General features: G+C 41.0%; 1 protein-coding gene and 1 long non-coding RNA gene across 2 annotated transcripts; one reads left to right on the top strand and one right to left on the bottom strand.

The window, feature by feature from the left end:
• Positions 1-283: 283 nt before the first annotated feature.
• LOC309810529 lies at positions 284-18,316 on the bottom strand. The gene is made up of 3 exons (XR_014295014.1): positions 18,202-18,316; positions 14,703-14,802; positions 284-539 (listed from the first exon to the last, which is right to left on the bottom strand). It is a non-coding gene; the product is annotated as an uncharacterized lncRNA (long non-coding RNA).
• On the top strand, positions 4,640-5,634 carry LOC309810767 (taste receptor type 2 member 38-like; the record flags this gene model as incomplete). Its single annotated transcript, XM_082632980.1, is given in 3 exon segments — positions 4,640-5,188; positions 5,190-5,380; positions 5,382-5,634. Coding segments are annotated over 3 exon segments (993 nt in total).
• Positions 18,317-18,906: the final 590 nt, after the last annotated feature.

Below are 18,906 nucleotides of genomic sequence, written 5' to 3'. Positions count from 1 at the left end.
CCTCATCTCCCCTAGCATTACCTCTCTGCCCTCCTCCCTTTGACAGTTCAAAACGGACAGGATATGCTTTAAATGCAGGAAGCAGAGACGTCCTTCCTTTTGTTTCCTCTCTTGCGCTTCCTGTTTTCTGCCTCTTCGTGACAAACGAACCCAGACACAGGGCAGGTTGCCTTTCCCTCAGTCCACTTCCTCACTTCACATCCCCAGATGGGCAAATGGACTCAGAGCCCTTCTCACAGGCAAGTTATCAGTTAGTCATTGCGTTCAGCTTCCAGTCACAGTGGCCCAAGCATTGTGACTTAAAGACAGAAAGATATTACCTTTCTCACTTTCTCTGCTCTCTCTGGAGCACGGGTAGCCACTGGTATGGCTTCGCGAACTCAAAAACTTCAGGGTTGAGATTCTCTTGGCTTTTCACTCATGGTTGGAGCTCCAACCATAACATCTTAGTTCAGGCACAGAAAGAAGAAAAGGAGACAAGGGCTTTCTAAAAGATCTCACCCAATGTCTTCTTCTTGTGTCTCACTGGCTACTCTTATCTGAAAGCAAGATGGGAAATGCAGTTTATTTTTAGTTAATATTGACATACCCAATAACACAGGGGTTCTGTTGGCAATGAAAAGGAGAGAACTAATAGTTGCAGGCAATTAGCAATAACTACCATGAACAGAATGGCAAGTTGGATGAGTGGATTCTGCCTAGGTCTACTGCATGCTCCAAACCAAGTTGTACCAGAGTTCCACCTTGGGAGCTTTCAGACGCTGGTCTAGCTTTTAACAAAGTAACACACGCCCTACACCCCACTTCCCTGCTGCTCCTCTCATGTAATCGGAGTGATTGGCAGAGCTGGATTTGGGAATTCCCGGGACTCTTGGCTACATGCCAGCTAAAAGCATCAGCATCCTAACTCCTCACTTAGTAACCTTGGCCAAGATATCTAACTAACCTTCCTGAAACTCCACTTTGCCATCAGTAAAATGGAAGTCTCACTACACTCTTCACACAGCAACTCTGAGATTAAAGGACATTCAGCCTGCCATAATAAATGGTGTCTAAAATTTCACTTCTGTGACATACGGGTCACATTACTGCAAGAGTAAATCAACGACTGGGGTGAGCTTGCACGGAGAACAGGCCAGGAATTCCAGGTCTCACAGTGGTCTGGCGCCACCTCGTGGCAGCTGTTGAGTAATGATAGGAAGATTCTGGATCCCAAGCTGGCTTTGACTTGGGAAAATGGGAGGGAATACATGACTCTTCAGTTCGATTATCTGGGGAGTTCGGAGACGCAAGACTCATCCGCAGGTGCCATGCTTCCTAAGAGCAATTTACCTGTTCTTTCCCACTGGTCTCAGACAACCCTCTGAGGCAGGAGGTAGACAGGCCCCAGGCTGAGCAGCTGGAGTCTGTCCCCTGGGGACAGATACTCCAAGATAAAGATAACGGCAGGGGCAGGGAGGACCTGAGTGCTGCCCAGATAAAAGATAAAGAGACCATATATTTCCATTCTTGAGGTCAAGGAGACTTACCCAACTACATAGGAGCAGAAAGGCTCCTTGGGGGCCAAAAAGGGAGGGGGCGCCACCCCATAATAGGTGGTGTCAACCTTCCCATAGCCCTCTGTGCTAGAATCGATCTTGGCTAAGAGATGCACAGGCACACAGGGGAGGATCCGGAGTTAAACCAAATACAGACTCAGAGCCAGGCAAAGCAAGATGACTGGCCAGAGGAAACCCAGAAGAAATGCCCACATAAGTGATTCAAAGCACCACGGAGGCGCGACTCTCTCTCTGAGCCAGCCCGTGTGCGCCTATTCACAGGTACTTTTTTCCTCCTAATAAACACTTTACTTGTTTCACTACTTTCCATTTCTTTGCTGAAATTTATTTCTACAAAGCAGACAAGCCAGGGCCTTCTCACTGGCCACTGGCCCTCATGGTCTAGTGGCTAGGATTCAGCGCTCTCACTGTCACGGCCTGACTTCAAGCTCTGGTCAGGGAACTGAGACCCTGCTTCAAGCCACTGCAGGCCGAGGCCACCCAAGATCACCTCCATAACTATCTACCCACAGGGTAAGAACTGAAGCCAGTCCCTAGGTAGGAATGGGGGCAGGTGCCAGACGAGAAGAAGCCAATCATGGATCACTTTATATTATAATTCTCACAGAAGTGAAAGAAACAGTCTTGGTCAGGAGCCCGGCCTCTCCAGTCTCACCTTCTGCTACAAGGCAGCACTGGCCTCGTCTCACCTATCAGAGCACAGGGCTCCTTCCTACCCTGGTACCTTCCTGGGGGCAATATCCTCCATCGTCACCATGGCCCTACTTCAGAACACCACCATCCCAGTCCTCTGTTTCCTGTCAGTTGTCTGTCCCATTAACATTAAATTGTTTCTTTCAGTTATCTCTGTTATCTCAAGTCATTTAGCCGTACTCTCCTGTCTAAATTAAAATGCTCTCTCTCCGGGAGGAATACACTCTTTCACATATAAACTGCCATCTCTTCACCATCCCTGTTGTCTTGGCTTACTTCCTCAAGGCCTCACGGGACTTCCCTGCTGTCTCTCCCCCTCCACCCCTTTGCTCTGCATCTAGATAATTAAGTAGGTGAGGGAGCGTGAGGTTGCAGGGACTGAGGAATCTCAGCTCAGGGATGTTCAAACAGGAAGCTCACACTGTTCTCAGAAATGCACATACTTTCTTACAACAGCCAAGATATGAAGGCAACCTCAGTGCCCATGAATCAACACATGAATGGATAAAGAAGATGTGATGTGTGTGTGTATATATATATATAGTGTGTGTGTGTGAAATACTACTCAGCCATAAAAAAGAATGAAATTTTGCCATTTGCAACAACATAGATGGACCTGCAGAGTATTCTGCTTAGCGGAATAAGTCAGAGAACAACAAATATTGTATGTTTTCACTTACATGTGAAATCTATATATATTTGGTGAGAACATTTAAGTTTTACTCTCTAAGCAAATTTTATTTATACAATTCAGTGTTATACATTGTATGTTATACACTGGATCCTCAGACTTTATTTGTACCCTTTTGCCAACCTCTCCTTATTTCTTCCACCTCCCAACCACTGGCAATCACTGTTTTACTCTTTGTTTCTATGTTTGACTCTTTTTCTCATATTCCACATACAGTATAAGTGATACCATGCACTATTTGTCTTTCTCTGTCCGGCTTATTTCACTTCGCACAATGTCCTCAAGGTCCATGCAAATCACAGGATTCCCTTTTTCTCATGCCTGAATAATATTCCACCGTATCCATTCATCCATTAACAGACCCTTGGGTTGTTGCCATATCTTGGCTATTGTGAATAATGCTGCAATGAACATGGGAATGAGGACATATCATTGATATCCTTTTGCATTCCCTTTGGATATATACCCAGAAGAGGAACTGCTGGATCATATGATAGTTCTATAACTAGCATTTATTGATTGGACATCATGTGCCAAGCACAATCCCAGTCATGTTACATGTGTCAATTCGGGTCATCCTCCCAACCCACTGAGGTAGGTATTATTTTGTTCGTCATCTCTATTTCATGTGAGATGAGCGAAGAGGGTTCAGTCACTTGCCAAGTTCTCACAGAGAGGAAGCAGCAGAGCCAGGCCTTGGCCTGAAAGAGCTTGGTTCTAGAGCCCACACTCTCAACACAGAGCGCCCTTCAGAGGAGGACATCTGAGAAGGGACATTATGTATGATTATGTATGCAGGACCTCTAGGCCACTGTGAAAACTTGGCTGATACCGTGAAGGAGATGGGGGGCCCTGAAAGGTTTGAACAGAGCAATGACATGATCTTAGTTATATGTTAAAAGGATCACTATTGCTGCTTTGTATAAAGTGGGGTATGGGGGGGGTGGGAAGCAGACAGAGCAGTTGTAAGGCTTCAGCAATGATCCAGGCCAGATACCCACCCCTACCCCTTCATAGCAAGATGCTGGCCTTGTTCATGTTAATACTCCTCTTGCCAAGCACAGTACCTGGCATAATAATGATGACTGAATGAAATCTTTGGCAATGGCAGTCATACTAGTCATACAGGGGAGGGACCATGCACTTGTCTATATTAAAAACGTAGTCTATGATCAGTCACCCTCAGGGGTGATAGAAGGCATGCAAATGGAAAGAGGCACCATCTCAAACCTTAGTTCACAGAGAATATATGCTTGGTCTGCTGCCAGTTTCCTTAAAACCCATAAGCAAATCCTGCTCTCCTCTCCACTCATGTGGGTCCAGATGGGCATGCAAAACTGGGCTTGGGAAATCAAAACCTTGTCTTATTTGCATCCCTGATGCCAGGCCATGGTCCTCTGGGAAAGCTGTTGTTACAGAAACACCTGGGTTTATTCAAAGCTTCTGCATCACCCAAGAGATAGAACCATCATTCTTCTACTTTTATGATGAGCCTTTGTGTGTATCCAAGAGATATTCTAAAGCAGCAATATCCCTCTAAGTTTACTGTCAGAACTTTTTATGCACTCACTCTGGGATAGCTCTAGAGCAAGAGCTGGATGTCTTGTGAAGGAAAGGTCGTGGCACAGAATGTACACTTACCCTTCTCTGCTGGGTGGTATTTGAGTCTTAGATTAGCCAAGTAAGAAGAGACACCATGGTGACTCTAAGTGCCATTGTAACTGTGCCCTATAAAGTCAGGAATGCATTTCTGTTCTTTTCAGTCCTGGAGTCTGCAGTAGGGATCCTGGTCAATGCCTTCATTTTCTTGATGAATTTTTGGGTCGTGGTGAGGAGGTGGCTGGTGAGCAACTGTGATCTTGTCCTGCTGAGTCTCAGCCTCACCTGGCTTTTCCTGCACGGGCTGCTCTTTCTGGATGCCATCCAGCTTACTCACTTCCAGCGGATAAAAGACCCGCTGAGCCTCTGCTACCAGACCATCCTCATGCTCTGGATGCTCGTATATCAAGCTGGCCTCTGGCTCACCACTTGCTTTAGTCTCCTCTACTGCTCCAAGACCGTCCATTTCTTTCACACCTTCCTCCTCCGCTTGGCAAGCCGGATCTCCAGGAAGATCCCCCAGATGCTCCTGGGTGCTATTTTTTCCTCCTGTGTCTGCACTGTTCTCTATTTGTGGGACTTTTTCAATAGATCTCACTTCTCAGTTGCAACCATGCTACTCATGAATAACAATACAGAACTCAATTGAGAAACTGAGAAAACTCAATTTCTTTCATTCCTTCCTCTTCTGCAGCCTGGGGTCCATCCCTTCTTTCTTGCTTTTTCTGGTTTCTTCTGGGGTGCTGATTGTCTCCCTGGGGAGGCACATGAGGACAAGGAGGGCCAAAACCAGAGACTCTTGGGACCCCAGCCTGGAGGCCCATATCAAAGCACTCAGGTCTCGTCTCTTTCTTCTGCCTGTATGTGGTGTCCTTCTGTGCTGCCTTCATCTCGGTGCCTTTGCTGATGCTGTGGCACAACAAGATTGGGGTCATGGTCTGTGCAGGGATACTGGCAGCCTGCCCCTCAGGGCACACAGTCATCCTGATCTCAGGCAATGCCAAGCTGAAGAGAGCTGTGGAGACCATTCTGCTCCGGGCTCAGAGCAGCCTAAAGGTAAGAGCGGACCGCAGGATGCCAGATCTATGTTGAGAGTGGACATGAAACGGGCTCTTCATAACTATGCCTCTGATTGTTCATAAAGCCTTCAGAAACCTATTCCAATTTCTTTTCTAAGGTATAACTCCAAGTCTCTCTACTTTACATCCATGATCCCACCCACAGTAGAATAAAATAATAAAGCTCTACACGTGGCCTAGGCAAGTAGAATGCCATTGGTTGTCTAGGTTTGTCTTGATAAAATGAACAAAATAGAGAAGTGAAGTACTCAGTGTAAATTCTTTGTATACTATAGCTTACTAGTGCTTGGTATGAGCCAAACCATGAGAAATCACCTCTTATGAAATGATATCTAAATCCCAAGATAGCATGGTTGGTTTTTCACATGACTGCTATTTTTTTTTTCTTTCTTTTTTTTTTTTTTGCGGTACGCAGGCCTCTCACTGTTGTGGCCTCTCCCATTGCAAAGCACAGGGTCCGGATGCGCAGGCTCAGCGGCCATGGCCCACGGGCCCAGCCGCTCCACGGCATGTGGGATCTTCCCAGACCGGGGCACGAACCCGTGTCCCCTGCATCAGCAGGCGGACTCTCAACCACTGTGCCACCAGGGAAGCCCAGGACTACTATTTCTTAACATGAGTGCTAGTGGGACTTCCCCGGTGGTCCAGTGGTTAAGACTCCGTGCTCCCAATGCAGGGGCCCTGGATTCGATCCCTGGTCAGGGAACTAGATCCCGCATGCCGCAACTAAGATCTGGCACAGCCAAATAAATAAATATTTTTTTTAAAAAATAGGTGCTAGCATATAATATTTAAACATATTCACTACTATGGCAATTATATTATCCTCCTCAACCTCCACAATATTCATGGAAACATAGATATGATAAGACAAACTTGGAAGAACAATGATGTCATCACTTGAGCTTCAAGAGGTACTACATTAAAACGCCTACAGGAACCAGAGGATGGGTCATTTTGTCTGAAAATGCACTGATTCAGAGATGTACATTCACCTGCTTTAGAGTGGGAGAAAAAGAGAGGTAGATGCTTGCTCAGTGGATGCCCTGGATGTCAGAGCCTGTGTGTGTGTCTCCTGGTTCTACTCTACTTGCTCACGAGGACAGTGCTTTCTTTGCCTGGTACCAAGCACCGGTCCGTCTAGTCGGGGAACCTGCCAAAATAGCCTCGCTAAAAGGCCTATTTGTGGAGACCGGCATTCTCTGCCTGCCTGCACAGGAATCTAGCCAGGAAGGCTTTCCTCAAATCACATCCTAAATGGCTCAACAGAGAGAAAGGTATACCAGACCTAGATCTTTATGGGCTTCAAAGCACAGCCCATGACCCCAGTGGCTCCTGGTTCTGCCGGCTGCGGGTGCTGCTGAGTACTGCTTCCTCCTCCCAGGACCTGTTCTTGATAACTCCCATCCCTCCTCTCTATGAGAATGGCTGAGGGCTCAGAGCAGTGAATTAATAGACATGTGCTAGTTTCCTATAGCTGTTTTTAAGATGCTTAATTTAGTTTACAGAAATTTGACATTATGTGCCTAGGTGTGAGTTTCCTTTTATAAAATCTGTCTGGAGTTTGCTGCTTTTGTTCAGTCTATAAGTTGATATTTTTCATTAGAGAAATTATGAGACATATTTCTCCATATGACTCCTCTGGATAGTGCCCTCAAGAAACTTTTTTATCTCTTTGCTCTCTCAAACAACAAAAATTTTTTTCTCTTTTCTCTTTTTAAAAAATTTTAATGAAATATAGTTGATTTACAATGTTGTGTTAGTTTCAGTGTACAGCAAAGTGATTCAAAGTGATATATATATATAATTGAATATATATATTATATTCAATATATACATATTCTTTTTCAGATTATTTTCCCTTATAGGTTATTACAGAATATTGAGTATGGTTCCCTGTGCTATACAGTAGATGCTTGCTGTTTATATATTTTATATATAGTAGTGTGTATATGTTAATCTCAAACTCCTAATTTAATAAGTGGAGTGTCAGACCTTTCCCAAAAGTAGTCTCACACACCCCAATGATCCTAGACCACCACTAAGCACCATGTCCAGAAGTGTGCTACTCTCTTCTCCTAGGAAAAAGGACCTGCAGGGCATACTCTCCATACTTAAAGTGTTCCTAATAAAAAATTTATCAATGTGTTTCTCCCTTGAACTTTATTATCCTCACGTATTTTGCAAGAAATACCTTGCAAAAGGTAGAGAAGGAGAGATGCAGAATAGCAGGGGAGCTGCAATTGAATAAACTTAGAAATTTCAACGTTAAGATCGGAGGGTGATGCAAAGAATAATAAAACATGTTCTGTTTAGTGTAGAATCTTCCATTTACTTGGGGGAATACACACCATCATATAGGGAACATTTAAGTGGTGACAAGAGGCTGTATGTAATTCAGTGTCAAAATTTTTGGCATAAACAAAATGTGTGACCAGAGTTCAGATCACAATTTAAGTGAAATGACATAAACAAAGGGGTAGAAGTGAGAATAAGCATAGTATATTCTGTACAGGTAGGTCAAGGTCAGATTGTAGAGCCAAGCTCAAGAGCTGAGGCTTCTTCATGTTAATGGTCATAACAAAACCTTAAATAGGGAAGAGACATGATCATAGCAGTGATTTTATAAGGTTTTGTCTGATAGTGTTTTCTAATATTGATTTGAAAGGGAGGAGGTGAAGGTTTTGGGCTATTTGCACTCCAACTGCAGTGACAGATTTGAGAGTAGGATGGGGGTAGTAGGAATGGAGAAACTGAAATAGATATAACAGAGCTTTCAAAAAACACCATCAACTAGTGTCTTGATATGGTGTTTGACAGAGAAGGAAGAATCAAGGAGGCTTTCAGTGTGTGAGTGTGTTGTGATATAATGACTGACAAAAATAAAGAAGTTGAAGAAGGAAGTTGGATTGAGTTTGTGGAAATTGGTAAATGTGGTTTGGAACTTATTGCAACTGGACTGACATCATGTCACCTAGTTGAAAAACACCAGTAGAGTCTTGGAAATGAAGAACTAAAATTCAGATTTGAGGACAGAACTAGAAATAGACATATGGTCATCAGAAGAGCAGCTAGTCTGGAAAATATAGATTTTTAATTGGGTTATAAAGGTAGAGGGAAAATGTTGGCAAGGTTGGAGGCCATAAATTCCTGGCAGCAGTAATTGGGCAAGAAGTAATGAGAATCGTTGGAATAGGCCAGATGTGTGTGCACGTGCGTGCGTGCTTGTGTGTGTGTGTGTGTGTGCCTTCCCAGCACCTTCTTTCTTCTGAGAACAACCACATCCACCTAGGGGTAACTGCTCCTCATGTCCCAGTTAGGATGTTTACCATGATCCTGCCTCTGACTAAATTTGCTGGGTCTTTTCTAGTCCCACCAATGTCTACCTTCGGGATTTTTCTAACTCGATCCAAGAAAAATTTCTAAGACATGAAATACAGCAGCTTTTCCTGGCTATGCTTCCTGCCATATTTCCTATCACAAGAGGAAACGAGCAGAGACAAGAGGTAGATATGGCAAGACCTAGTTTTATTTGGTTCTTGATGTTCCAGAGGTTCAGCTATATCCTTTGCCTGCTTTGGTTTCACTGTACAACCCTTTATTATATGCGATGAGCCAACACATACCACTTTTGCTTAAATTAGTTTGAATTGAATTTTTCACTTGCAACTAAAAGATTCATGATACAATGATAATACATAACCCATGAATGGAAGAGGGGGATGTGACTGGTGAGTAGTACAAAGAGTTTCAGTTATACTGTAATGTTTCATTTCTTGGATTAGGAGATGGGTGTTTATTATATTATTCTTTATTCTTTTTTGTACACCTGAAATATTACATGATATAGTTTTTAAAATACTGCATCAGAGACTTGACATTACATGTCATCTAAGTACTTTGAATATGTTGTTGCTGGGGCATTTACATGGAGGCACACCACTGTATAATTAGATTCACTCTGTCCTACAAAAAGTCTGATTTGGGAAAATTTACTTAGCACTACATAATCTAGTTCACTTTCTGTGCCAAAATTAGTTTTCAGAAACGAAACAGATGACGTGAAATAAATTTCTGAGCCTATAAAAAATTAATTTTCAATATATGTTCTCCAATTTCAAAATTGTTGGGCAAATGTTCTATTCATATTTAGAAGAACCTATACTTAAAAAGAACTACTTTCCATTTATGAAGCAGAATGCAGTTAAATATGGCTCCCTGTTAACAGGATTCAAGGATAAATTCTGTACTTTACATCTCAATGAACAATATTAACCTGAAATGGCAATCCACAAAAGAAGTTTTTAGTTCCAAATCAAAGACAGGTAACAATTAAACGTTTCTAACTTTCAATTTGTATTTTTTCAATGAATTTAAAATATTGTCTCCAAAATCATACATTTGTGTTATGTGTTCAGTTGAGTAAAAATAAAAAGTTTCATATAGTTCTGGCAAGTGTTTGTCTTATGCTTGGTTAACTTCATTCAGTATATTCATTGTCAAGTACCTATAGGCATTTGAGTTTGTAAACCACTGGTTTATAAGCCACATTACTATAAAAACGTATAAAGGAAAGGTGTATTTCTTCACTCAGAAGGAGGGGGAAAGATCTCTGAGGTTTAACTTTGGCAGAATTACACACAATATCCATCACCAAACAAAATGATGAAATTTGTGGCTTAATGTACCTCCACTGAAGTTAATTCGCTGTTTACACCAGCCATCACCACAAAATCTGCAGGTCTTACCTTTATAATTGTGTATCTGGCCAATTCAAGAAGCCAAGGAATAGTGTTCCTCAAAAATGATTTCACAGAAATCATTAACACCAAAATTGCCACGTTTAAAAAACATTTTCTTGCAGTTTTGCTTTACAATTTCCAAAATCTTAAGGCCATCTGTTAGCAAAGACACTTCAAGTTTTCTTCTCACGAGTCCATTTTGATAAGTTATATTTGTGTAGTGATTTATCTAGTTTATCAAAGTTTAAAACTTTAATGGCTTAAATTTATGGTACTTTCTTACCATCATATTTCATAGATTCTAAAATAGCATCAATTGTAAGATACATCCTTATTTTACACACTACAAAAGAAGAAAAATTCAAAGCTGTCAATCAAACAATGCTTTCTTATCAGTAACTATGATACATCCTAAATCCAGAGATGTCATAATGAGAAAAAAAATGTGTTTCTCAGAGTCAGTGAAATATGGTATATTTTAAATCTCAGTGTATATGTTCCTTTGTTAATTTCTAATGTTGCTTAGTAGATGCATGGAGTACAACAGACTATCGTGCAGTGAATCCTATTCACACAAAGCCCTGTTTTTTTCTGTAGTTCCAGACTTTTCAAGCCTGTCTGGTACACAGCTTTAATTACCACATCCATGAATATTTTAGCACAGTGGGTTTCTTGACGAATGATGCAATGAGCAGGTTTCAGTTCTTTGCCATTGCGAAATGTTGCCACCATGGTTTAAATTCAGTAATAAGTCTGACTTTAACACCTACCATCACAGAATTTCCCCCAGTCACGCTTACTAATTTGAACTTTCTATAGTAAAATATCAAAGCTTTTCTTAGTACACAGATATAGATCATTTCTTGAAGTTGTAGATATCATGGGTACCATTTTAATAAATGCATTGGTTGCATAACCTTTTCAATCAATACCACAAGTAAATATAGCTAGCTACTTGTAATTATTATTTATACCCTTGCTTTCATCTGCTGCAATTATAAAACACCACAGATTAATTCCTCTCCAGCAAGTGCTCAGGCAATATTCTAAGCGACAGTACTTCTGGCTATAATATATTCATGAATGTTTGATTCTGTTGAAGTCATATAATTTCTCCTTTATTTCGCAGACAATCTTAAAGAAATTCATTGTCTGTAAAGGATTTTACGGCCACTTTTCCACAAAAGCATTTGGTAAACATTCTCTTTTCATTCAGACATTAATCATGGAACATTGAGTTCTTCCTTTCAGTTAATTGAGTTTTCATCATATGTCTTCTCTACAGAGCAGATGTTCTTTAATGTGTTTCGTAACTGTATTTAAGTTTTATTTTTTGGTGAAGACACATTTTGCATTTTCAATACATAAACTATTGTTTACTTTTTGCAGAGACAGATGTTCTCTCCCATTTTTCTGAAAGCGTATAGACTCTTCCTTCCACTTTTTGTTTCCCCTCTTTCAGGAGACTTGAAACGACTCTTGCTCTACTCCAGGAAAACACAATGGCCATGTAAACAGGATAATAGCTTGTACAGTAACTGGATTCCTCCCAGTGAGACGGTGAGATAGGAGGCAGCCCGAGCGAGCCCCAGCCCCTGCTTCAATAAACGACTGCCCGGAGGGAACGTGTTTTCAGCAGTGTCAGATCTTCTAGATACCTGGATAGCTACTGAAATCTCCAAAGCTTCAAAATGTTAATTCAAATTTCTTTCTGTTTAACAGATCAAACAGAATATAGCTGCAATCTGTGGGCCACCAGTTTGTAACCTCTGCTACCAATTTGCAGCCTCTCCCTAATGGGATATGAGAGAGTATTTTTCTGTTTGAGCAGAAAAGAAATGAGGAACTGAGACAAAGAACCATGAGATAAACGCCTAAGAAGGTGCTATTTAGGCTGAATAACTCAGAATGTAATGTGGGACTATTATCTACTGGTGCACATAGCCCTGCAGAATCCTCCTGAAAGTTGCTGAGTTTCCAAACTAGAGAGAAGGGTAGACTCTTTCATCTTACTAAGCTTCCTATCCGTTAGGCCTATAGTCTGGAGACCACAAAGAGGCTCTGAGAGCTCCCAGTATGGAGAGAGTGGGGGCTGGGTGGAGGTCTAACAGCCACAGCCCATGAGCAATTACAAATCAAACTCTGTATTGCACTTGACTTAGTTCCTAGATCACAATGGTTCTCCATCAGAACTTTAGATATCAATTTATGGTCTTCTGGGATTTAGAATTTTTTTTAAAAAAATCTGAAGATTTTTTTTACCTCCTTCTTAGGTTTTTCTACCTAGAAGCCTCTGGAATGTATTTTACCTACTTTTTAAAATTAAAACAAATCACTAGAATTATGCAGGTTTGAATCTAATTTCATTGATTTTGCCTGACTTTCAGCCTTTTCAATTACATTTTCTTCCACAATTTCTTTGGTTATTACTGCTGCTTATTAAGTTTTCGTGTTTTCTCTTCTGTAAACCACAGCATATGTAAATGACCTGCTAGATCTGACATCACATCTCTCTTTCTCTCTCCTCTAATCACATTTCTTTTTTCCTTTTTTCTATGAATTCTGAATTAATATTTTAGTAATATCTTCAAATATTCTCATTTTTTTCTGGAGTATCTAATCTGCTATTCAGACCTCTTCCCTCCACTGATTTTTTTTTTTTTTTTTTTTTTTTTTTTTGCTGTACGCGGGCCTCTCACTGCTGTGGCCTCTCCCGTTGCGGAGCACAGGCTCCGGACACACAGGCTCCGCGGCCATGGCTCGCGGGCCCAGCCGCTCCGCAGCATGTGGGATCTTCCGGGATCGGGGCACGAACCCGTGTCCCCTGCATCGGCAGGCGGACTCTCAACCACTGCGCCACCAGGGAAGCCCTCCACTGATTTTTTTAAATCAATAATTAAATCTTGAAGCATTTGTTTTTTAATTTCATTATATTAGGTCATATTCTTTTTATAAAATCAGTGTTCTCTAAACTCTGAATGAAAACATAAGTGAGATGTTTTCTAACATTTCCTATGACTTATAATGACTTTATTTCACAGACAGGCATTGGATCATTTTTTTTCATAATGCTCATCTTATTTTAAGTTATTATATTCTCACACATCCATTGGTTTTTTTTTGTTTTTGTTTTTGTTTTGCTATATATTAAACTTTGAAGTAGGATGTTAGCAAGTCTTTTACCCCACATTTGAAGTTGTGATGGGACCTGATAGATGTTGGAAGCATTAAATATTGTAAGATTTCATGAAGGAAGATGGGGGAAGTATTTTATTTTCTCTGGTTCTGTTTTGCCAGGCTACAGACAACCTGAGCAGAAAGTCTGATCACTGAACATAGTGTTTCTTCTGCCTGGTGCTGTGGCAGCTTGATAGAAATGAAGTCATGTCCTCCCTACCCAATTGAATGACTGTCCTCAGCAGAAGGACTTCTAATTTATTCAATGAGCCACTGCACAATGTGAAAGCCAAGTGTGAGCATCTCCCTCGGATCTCTGTGCTAGAACCTGACAGCCTTCCCACAGGCTCTACAGCATCCCTTCTCCAAGCTCCACAGCCACACCTCACCTCCAGGCCCTAACTCTTCAGATTAGGGTATATATCATAGAGTTCTCCTAGGGGGTCCTTCTAGTTATTCCCCAAGCAGGCTTATTCTGTGCATTCTGTGAATTCTGGATTGTCACCTTGTCTGAGTGGTAATGTACCTTAAAATAACACAGTAGTGGTGATATGTATGTGAATATAAATTAACTCTATCACAAACTAGGGGGCGGTTAGCTACCATCTGAAGTACTAGAGTCATAATTCATACTCCAGGGTGGTTATTTAAGATATGAAGCTTTCTAATCGGGAATTAATATCTTCAGAAATGGTCTAGCACTTAAAGTTTCCTTATTGAAAACTACAATAGCAAATGTGTTAATTAACATGAAGAATACAACACAAATTTTTAACCGATTAGGAATATTTTGTGGACCCTACAAATGCAGAAATTGCAAAAACCCAACAAACCTAGAAGCCTAATGTCATACTGCAGTGTTCTAAGCAGTATGGATGAGCTGCAGTTACAGCAGTGATGAAGACAGACTCAGCCCTGCTTCCATGATTTCACAGAATCTAGGAGGGAAAGCAAACAAGTGCATTATCATGCACTTTCCCCTCAAGGATAAAATATGAGACCGTATCATGAGACCATAGATATGGGGCACCTAGAGCCAACTGGGGCAGGGAAGGAGAACTGGCAGGAAAATTTCCCTGAAAAAAGTAACATTTAACCAGAGACCCAAAGGATGAGTCAGAATTATCTAGTTAAAGAGAGTATACAGGAATATAGGACTTGCCTGGCAGTCTGGTGGTTGAGACTTCACCTTCCAATGCAGGGGGTGCAGGTTCGATCCCTTGTCAGGGAGCTAGGATCCCACATGCCTCACAGCCAAAAAACTAAAACATAAAACAGAAGCAGTATTGTAACAAATTCAATAAAGACTTAAAAAAATGGTCCCCATCAAAACAAAAACAAAAGAAGAGAGTATACAGGAATATATATGTGCTTGGGAAAGGGGAGGTGGTTCTATTAGTGCTTTGTACATACTACATGCTCAATAAATATGTGTCAGGTGAATAAGTGAAGACTTGAATCCAAAAGAGAGTATATAAAGAACCAAAAGTTTAATGTTGCCAGCAGACAGTGCTAGGGGGCTAGCAGATGTAGTGTCATAAGATGTACTGAAAAACCAGAACCTATATCCCAAGTGCCTAGCAGAGTCTCTGGCACATGGTAAGCACTCAACAACATCTGCTGAAAAACTGAACGTGCAAAGACACATAGACCATGTTAAGGAGCCCAAAACTTATCTTAAGAGCAATGGAAAGTTACTAAAATATTTCATCAAGGGAATGATATGATCAAGTCTGCATTTTAGAAAGATCATTCTGACTAAGAGTGGAAAACTGTTAAAGCCAGATTATGGCAGAGAGGTTTCTTTAGAGACTGTTGAGGAGGTCCAGGAGAGAGCAGATGGTGACTGGATACAGGGTAGCAGGGAGAACGTGGAGGAGAAGACAGGTTTGATAAGCTCTGAGGAGACAGAATCATCATGACTTGGAGTTTTATTGAATGGGAAGGAGGAGAGAGAGAGAAGCCAAGGATAATACCCTCATTTCATGATTTGGGCAACTAAATAGATGGTCTTCCCATTCAGAGAGAGGGAACTCAAGAGGATGAACATGTTTTTAGCAGAGGATGGCAATTAATACACTCAGGGGCATGTCGACACTGCACGGTCTGTGGAGCATCTCAGTGAAAAGTGAAACTAGTCAGAAGACACACCGATCTGAAGCTCAGTAGAGATTGGGGCTCAGGTTAAGACTTGGGAATCATCTTCATGAACTTGGTGACTGAAATCATGAGACTAAGAGAAGAGGGAAAAGTACAGAATTTGAGGAATAGGCAGAGGAGAAGTAAATAAAGGAGAGGGCAGAGAGAAAGAAGGAAAACCAGGAGAATGTAGAATCATGGAGGCCAAGAAAAAGAGTATATAACATAGCATGATATGGGCCCCTGTTGCAAGATCAGGCAATATAAAGACCAAATGGCGTTCATTTAATCTACTGAGTAGAAGTCATTACTTGGGGATGTAGTTGTGGTGGAATTCAGACTGGAGGGAGTAAGGAGTAACTGGAAGATAGAGGAGGCAGTGAAAACTGACCATCCTTTCAGGAATTCTGACTTTGGGGATAAGAGGAAACATCAGGTCTCTTTCAATTTCTAGTTTTCTCATGAAATGTCTTGAAAGAATTCCTGTAATATATACATTTAAATGTATATATGCCTAATAATAAAGCTCAAGAGACAGCATTAGTCTTCCTGTGCTTGAGGTACAAAATAACAACTTTTTTGTAAATATTCATATTCATATCACTCCAAAACTCCGATCAATGAATCACAGGATGTCCGTTCTTCTTCTAGGTTTCCATTCTCAGACATCTTCCTGCAAGTATACACATGGCGGCTAATCAACCAAACAGGTCAATCACAGTTCCTACTGCCACAAAGTCTCACCAGCCCACTGAGCTGGTGGTGTTGCTGCCATTGTCACCATAGGGAGGTGACTCTGAAAATAGGCAGTCCACCTGTTTGGTGCCGGACTCTGTCAGTTTCAACAGTGGATGCTGGAAGATGGCATAAGGAAAACTACATTGTCCCTATTTTTGCTCTTCCTTAGAAGAGTTCTTGACTATCCATTTCAATCCACACACACACACACACACACACACACACACACACACACACAAGCTGTTTTCCCCACAACACACCCACAGTACACCTAGAAGCCTTGTTTAACCATATACTACGTGTCCCCTACAAATTTTTTCCAAGAACAACTGTGGGCATGACCTTCATCTCCCTTAACTCTCTGGTAATTACAGTTTACAGCAGACTCCACTGTCTCAGTAAGATAATTATAACATTACATAATACACTTCCTAAAAACTTAGCATTTTCACCTTAGTATTACTTGAAGACTATCAAAGTCAAATCTCAGTTTTGCTGTTTTTCATTTCTTAGAATTGTGGTAAATATACATAACATAAAATTTACCATCTTAACCATCTTTAAATGTACAATTCAGCAGTATTAACTACATTCGTGTTGCACAATCATCACTACCATCCATCTCCATGGCTCTATCCATTTCGTAAAACCGAAGATATTTTCAACATATATAACTGAAAAACAAGTAACATCTAGAGCATTTATAGAAGTTCTATGAAGCAATATTTGTAAAATTTAATACACAAAATTTTCAAAAGACATAAAAGAGTTTTTCCCAAAAGAAACATTACTGTCAGAAGGAGAAGGAAGAGGAGGATGGGGGCAGAGGATGTTAATCATCACTACTAGTAAAGGTAATAAAATTAAAATGATAATAAGATATTTGACAGTTAATCAGCAAAAAAATTAAAAAGCTTGACAATACCCAGTGTTGGGAGAACTCATAAATTGCTGGAGGGTGTGTAAAAGTGAACATTTGCATGCTCTATGACCCAGCAATTCCACTCCTAATTATATGCTCTAGTTATATACCAAGAGGTGTACTTACAGATATAAAACGATATGTGAATATACCAATACACACACACACACACACATATATACAGAATATGTATCACATATATATATACAAGAATACTTTCTAAGGTATGTGGTACAAGTACATTTACAGTAACACTGTTCAAAATAGCAGAAAACTAGAAATAACTCAAATGTGTGTCAAGAAAAGAATAAACCAGTGTGAATTCATATTGAAATATAATACAGCAATGAAAAATAAAATACCATCACATCTAGCAGTTTTGGATGAATCTTAAAAACATTAAGAACAGGGCTTCCCTGGTGGCTCAGTGGTTGAGAGTCCGCCTGCCAATGCAGGTGACACGGGTCCGTGCCCCGGTCTGGGAAGATCCCACATGCTGCGGAGCGGCTGGGCCCATGAGCCATGGCTGCTGAGCCTGCGCGTCCGGAGCCTGTGCTCCACAACGGGAGAGGCCACAACAGTGAGAGGCCCGTGTACCACAAAAAAAAAAAAAAAACATTAAGAAAAATTTACAGGTCTATTTTTATATGTATGTAAGATATAATTTTATAACATAAAACTTTTTCCTTTCCGGACACGTTAAACATAAGAACGTGTAGTTAAGTTTTATCCAAGTAGCTGAGCTCCCCTTCACCGTCAAATCAGGATTTCCTGACCAGCACAAGTTTTTTAGAATTTCCACAAGGAGTGTTGAGCCCCAGCCTTGAAGCCTTAACAGAGTAGACTGCTCCCCATCACTTACGGTAAGAAGCAGTGTGCTTCCATTATCACCCGCTGAGGAGCAATCAAGAGTCCCCATATAGGACTGGTAACTGGATTTCAGGTATAATAAATAGAAAAGATGACTTAGGTCTTCAGTGTCTTCAATAACAAATGAAATACACCTGAAACACAGAGAGAGGAGAATCAGGGATACAACCCAGCTGATTAATGGAAACTTGGTGTGGTTATGGAGATTTCAAGACACCAGTGTCCGATAATATCAATATTTACCACATTAATCACTTAGCCTACCATGTGGTACTAGAGTTCCATACTGTACAAACACTGTACTAAGCACTTTAGGTACTTTTAAAATGTTTTTTAATTTTCACAGGAAAAAAAAAACCCTGGGGTGGATACATTTTATCTTATTTTACAGAGTAAAAGCTTAACATTAGGAGACTTACTTAAAGCCATACAACTAGTGAATGATGGTTGGTTCAAGGATTCCGATTCCAGTCTATTTGATCCTAAATCCCATGTATGTACTTCTCCTCTACATGACCTCCCTGCTTCCCCTCATCCTGTCTGCAGCTTTCCAGAATAGCTTAGCTCATTTCCAATCTCCCAAAGGCTCAAGGCTTCTTGGTTCTATCCATAGTCACAGCAATGCAGCCTTTCCTACAGCTCCCTGACTTTTCCTACTAGTGAATTGCAGAGATGCTCTGAGACTAGTCATCATGAT

The sequence above is a fragment of the Mesoplodon mirus genome (genome assembly GCF_964341445.2).
Source record: "Mesoplodon mirus genome assembly, chromosome: 9".
Lineage (NCBI taxonomy): Eukaryota > Metazoa > Chordata > Mammalia > Artiodactyla > Ziphiidae > Mesoplodon > Mesoplodon mirus.
The sequence above is the reverse complement of the archived record's forward strand: the minus strand, read 5'-3'. Positions and strand labels throughout refer to the sequence as shown.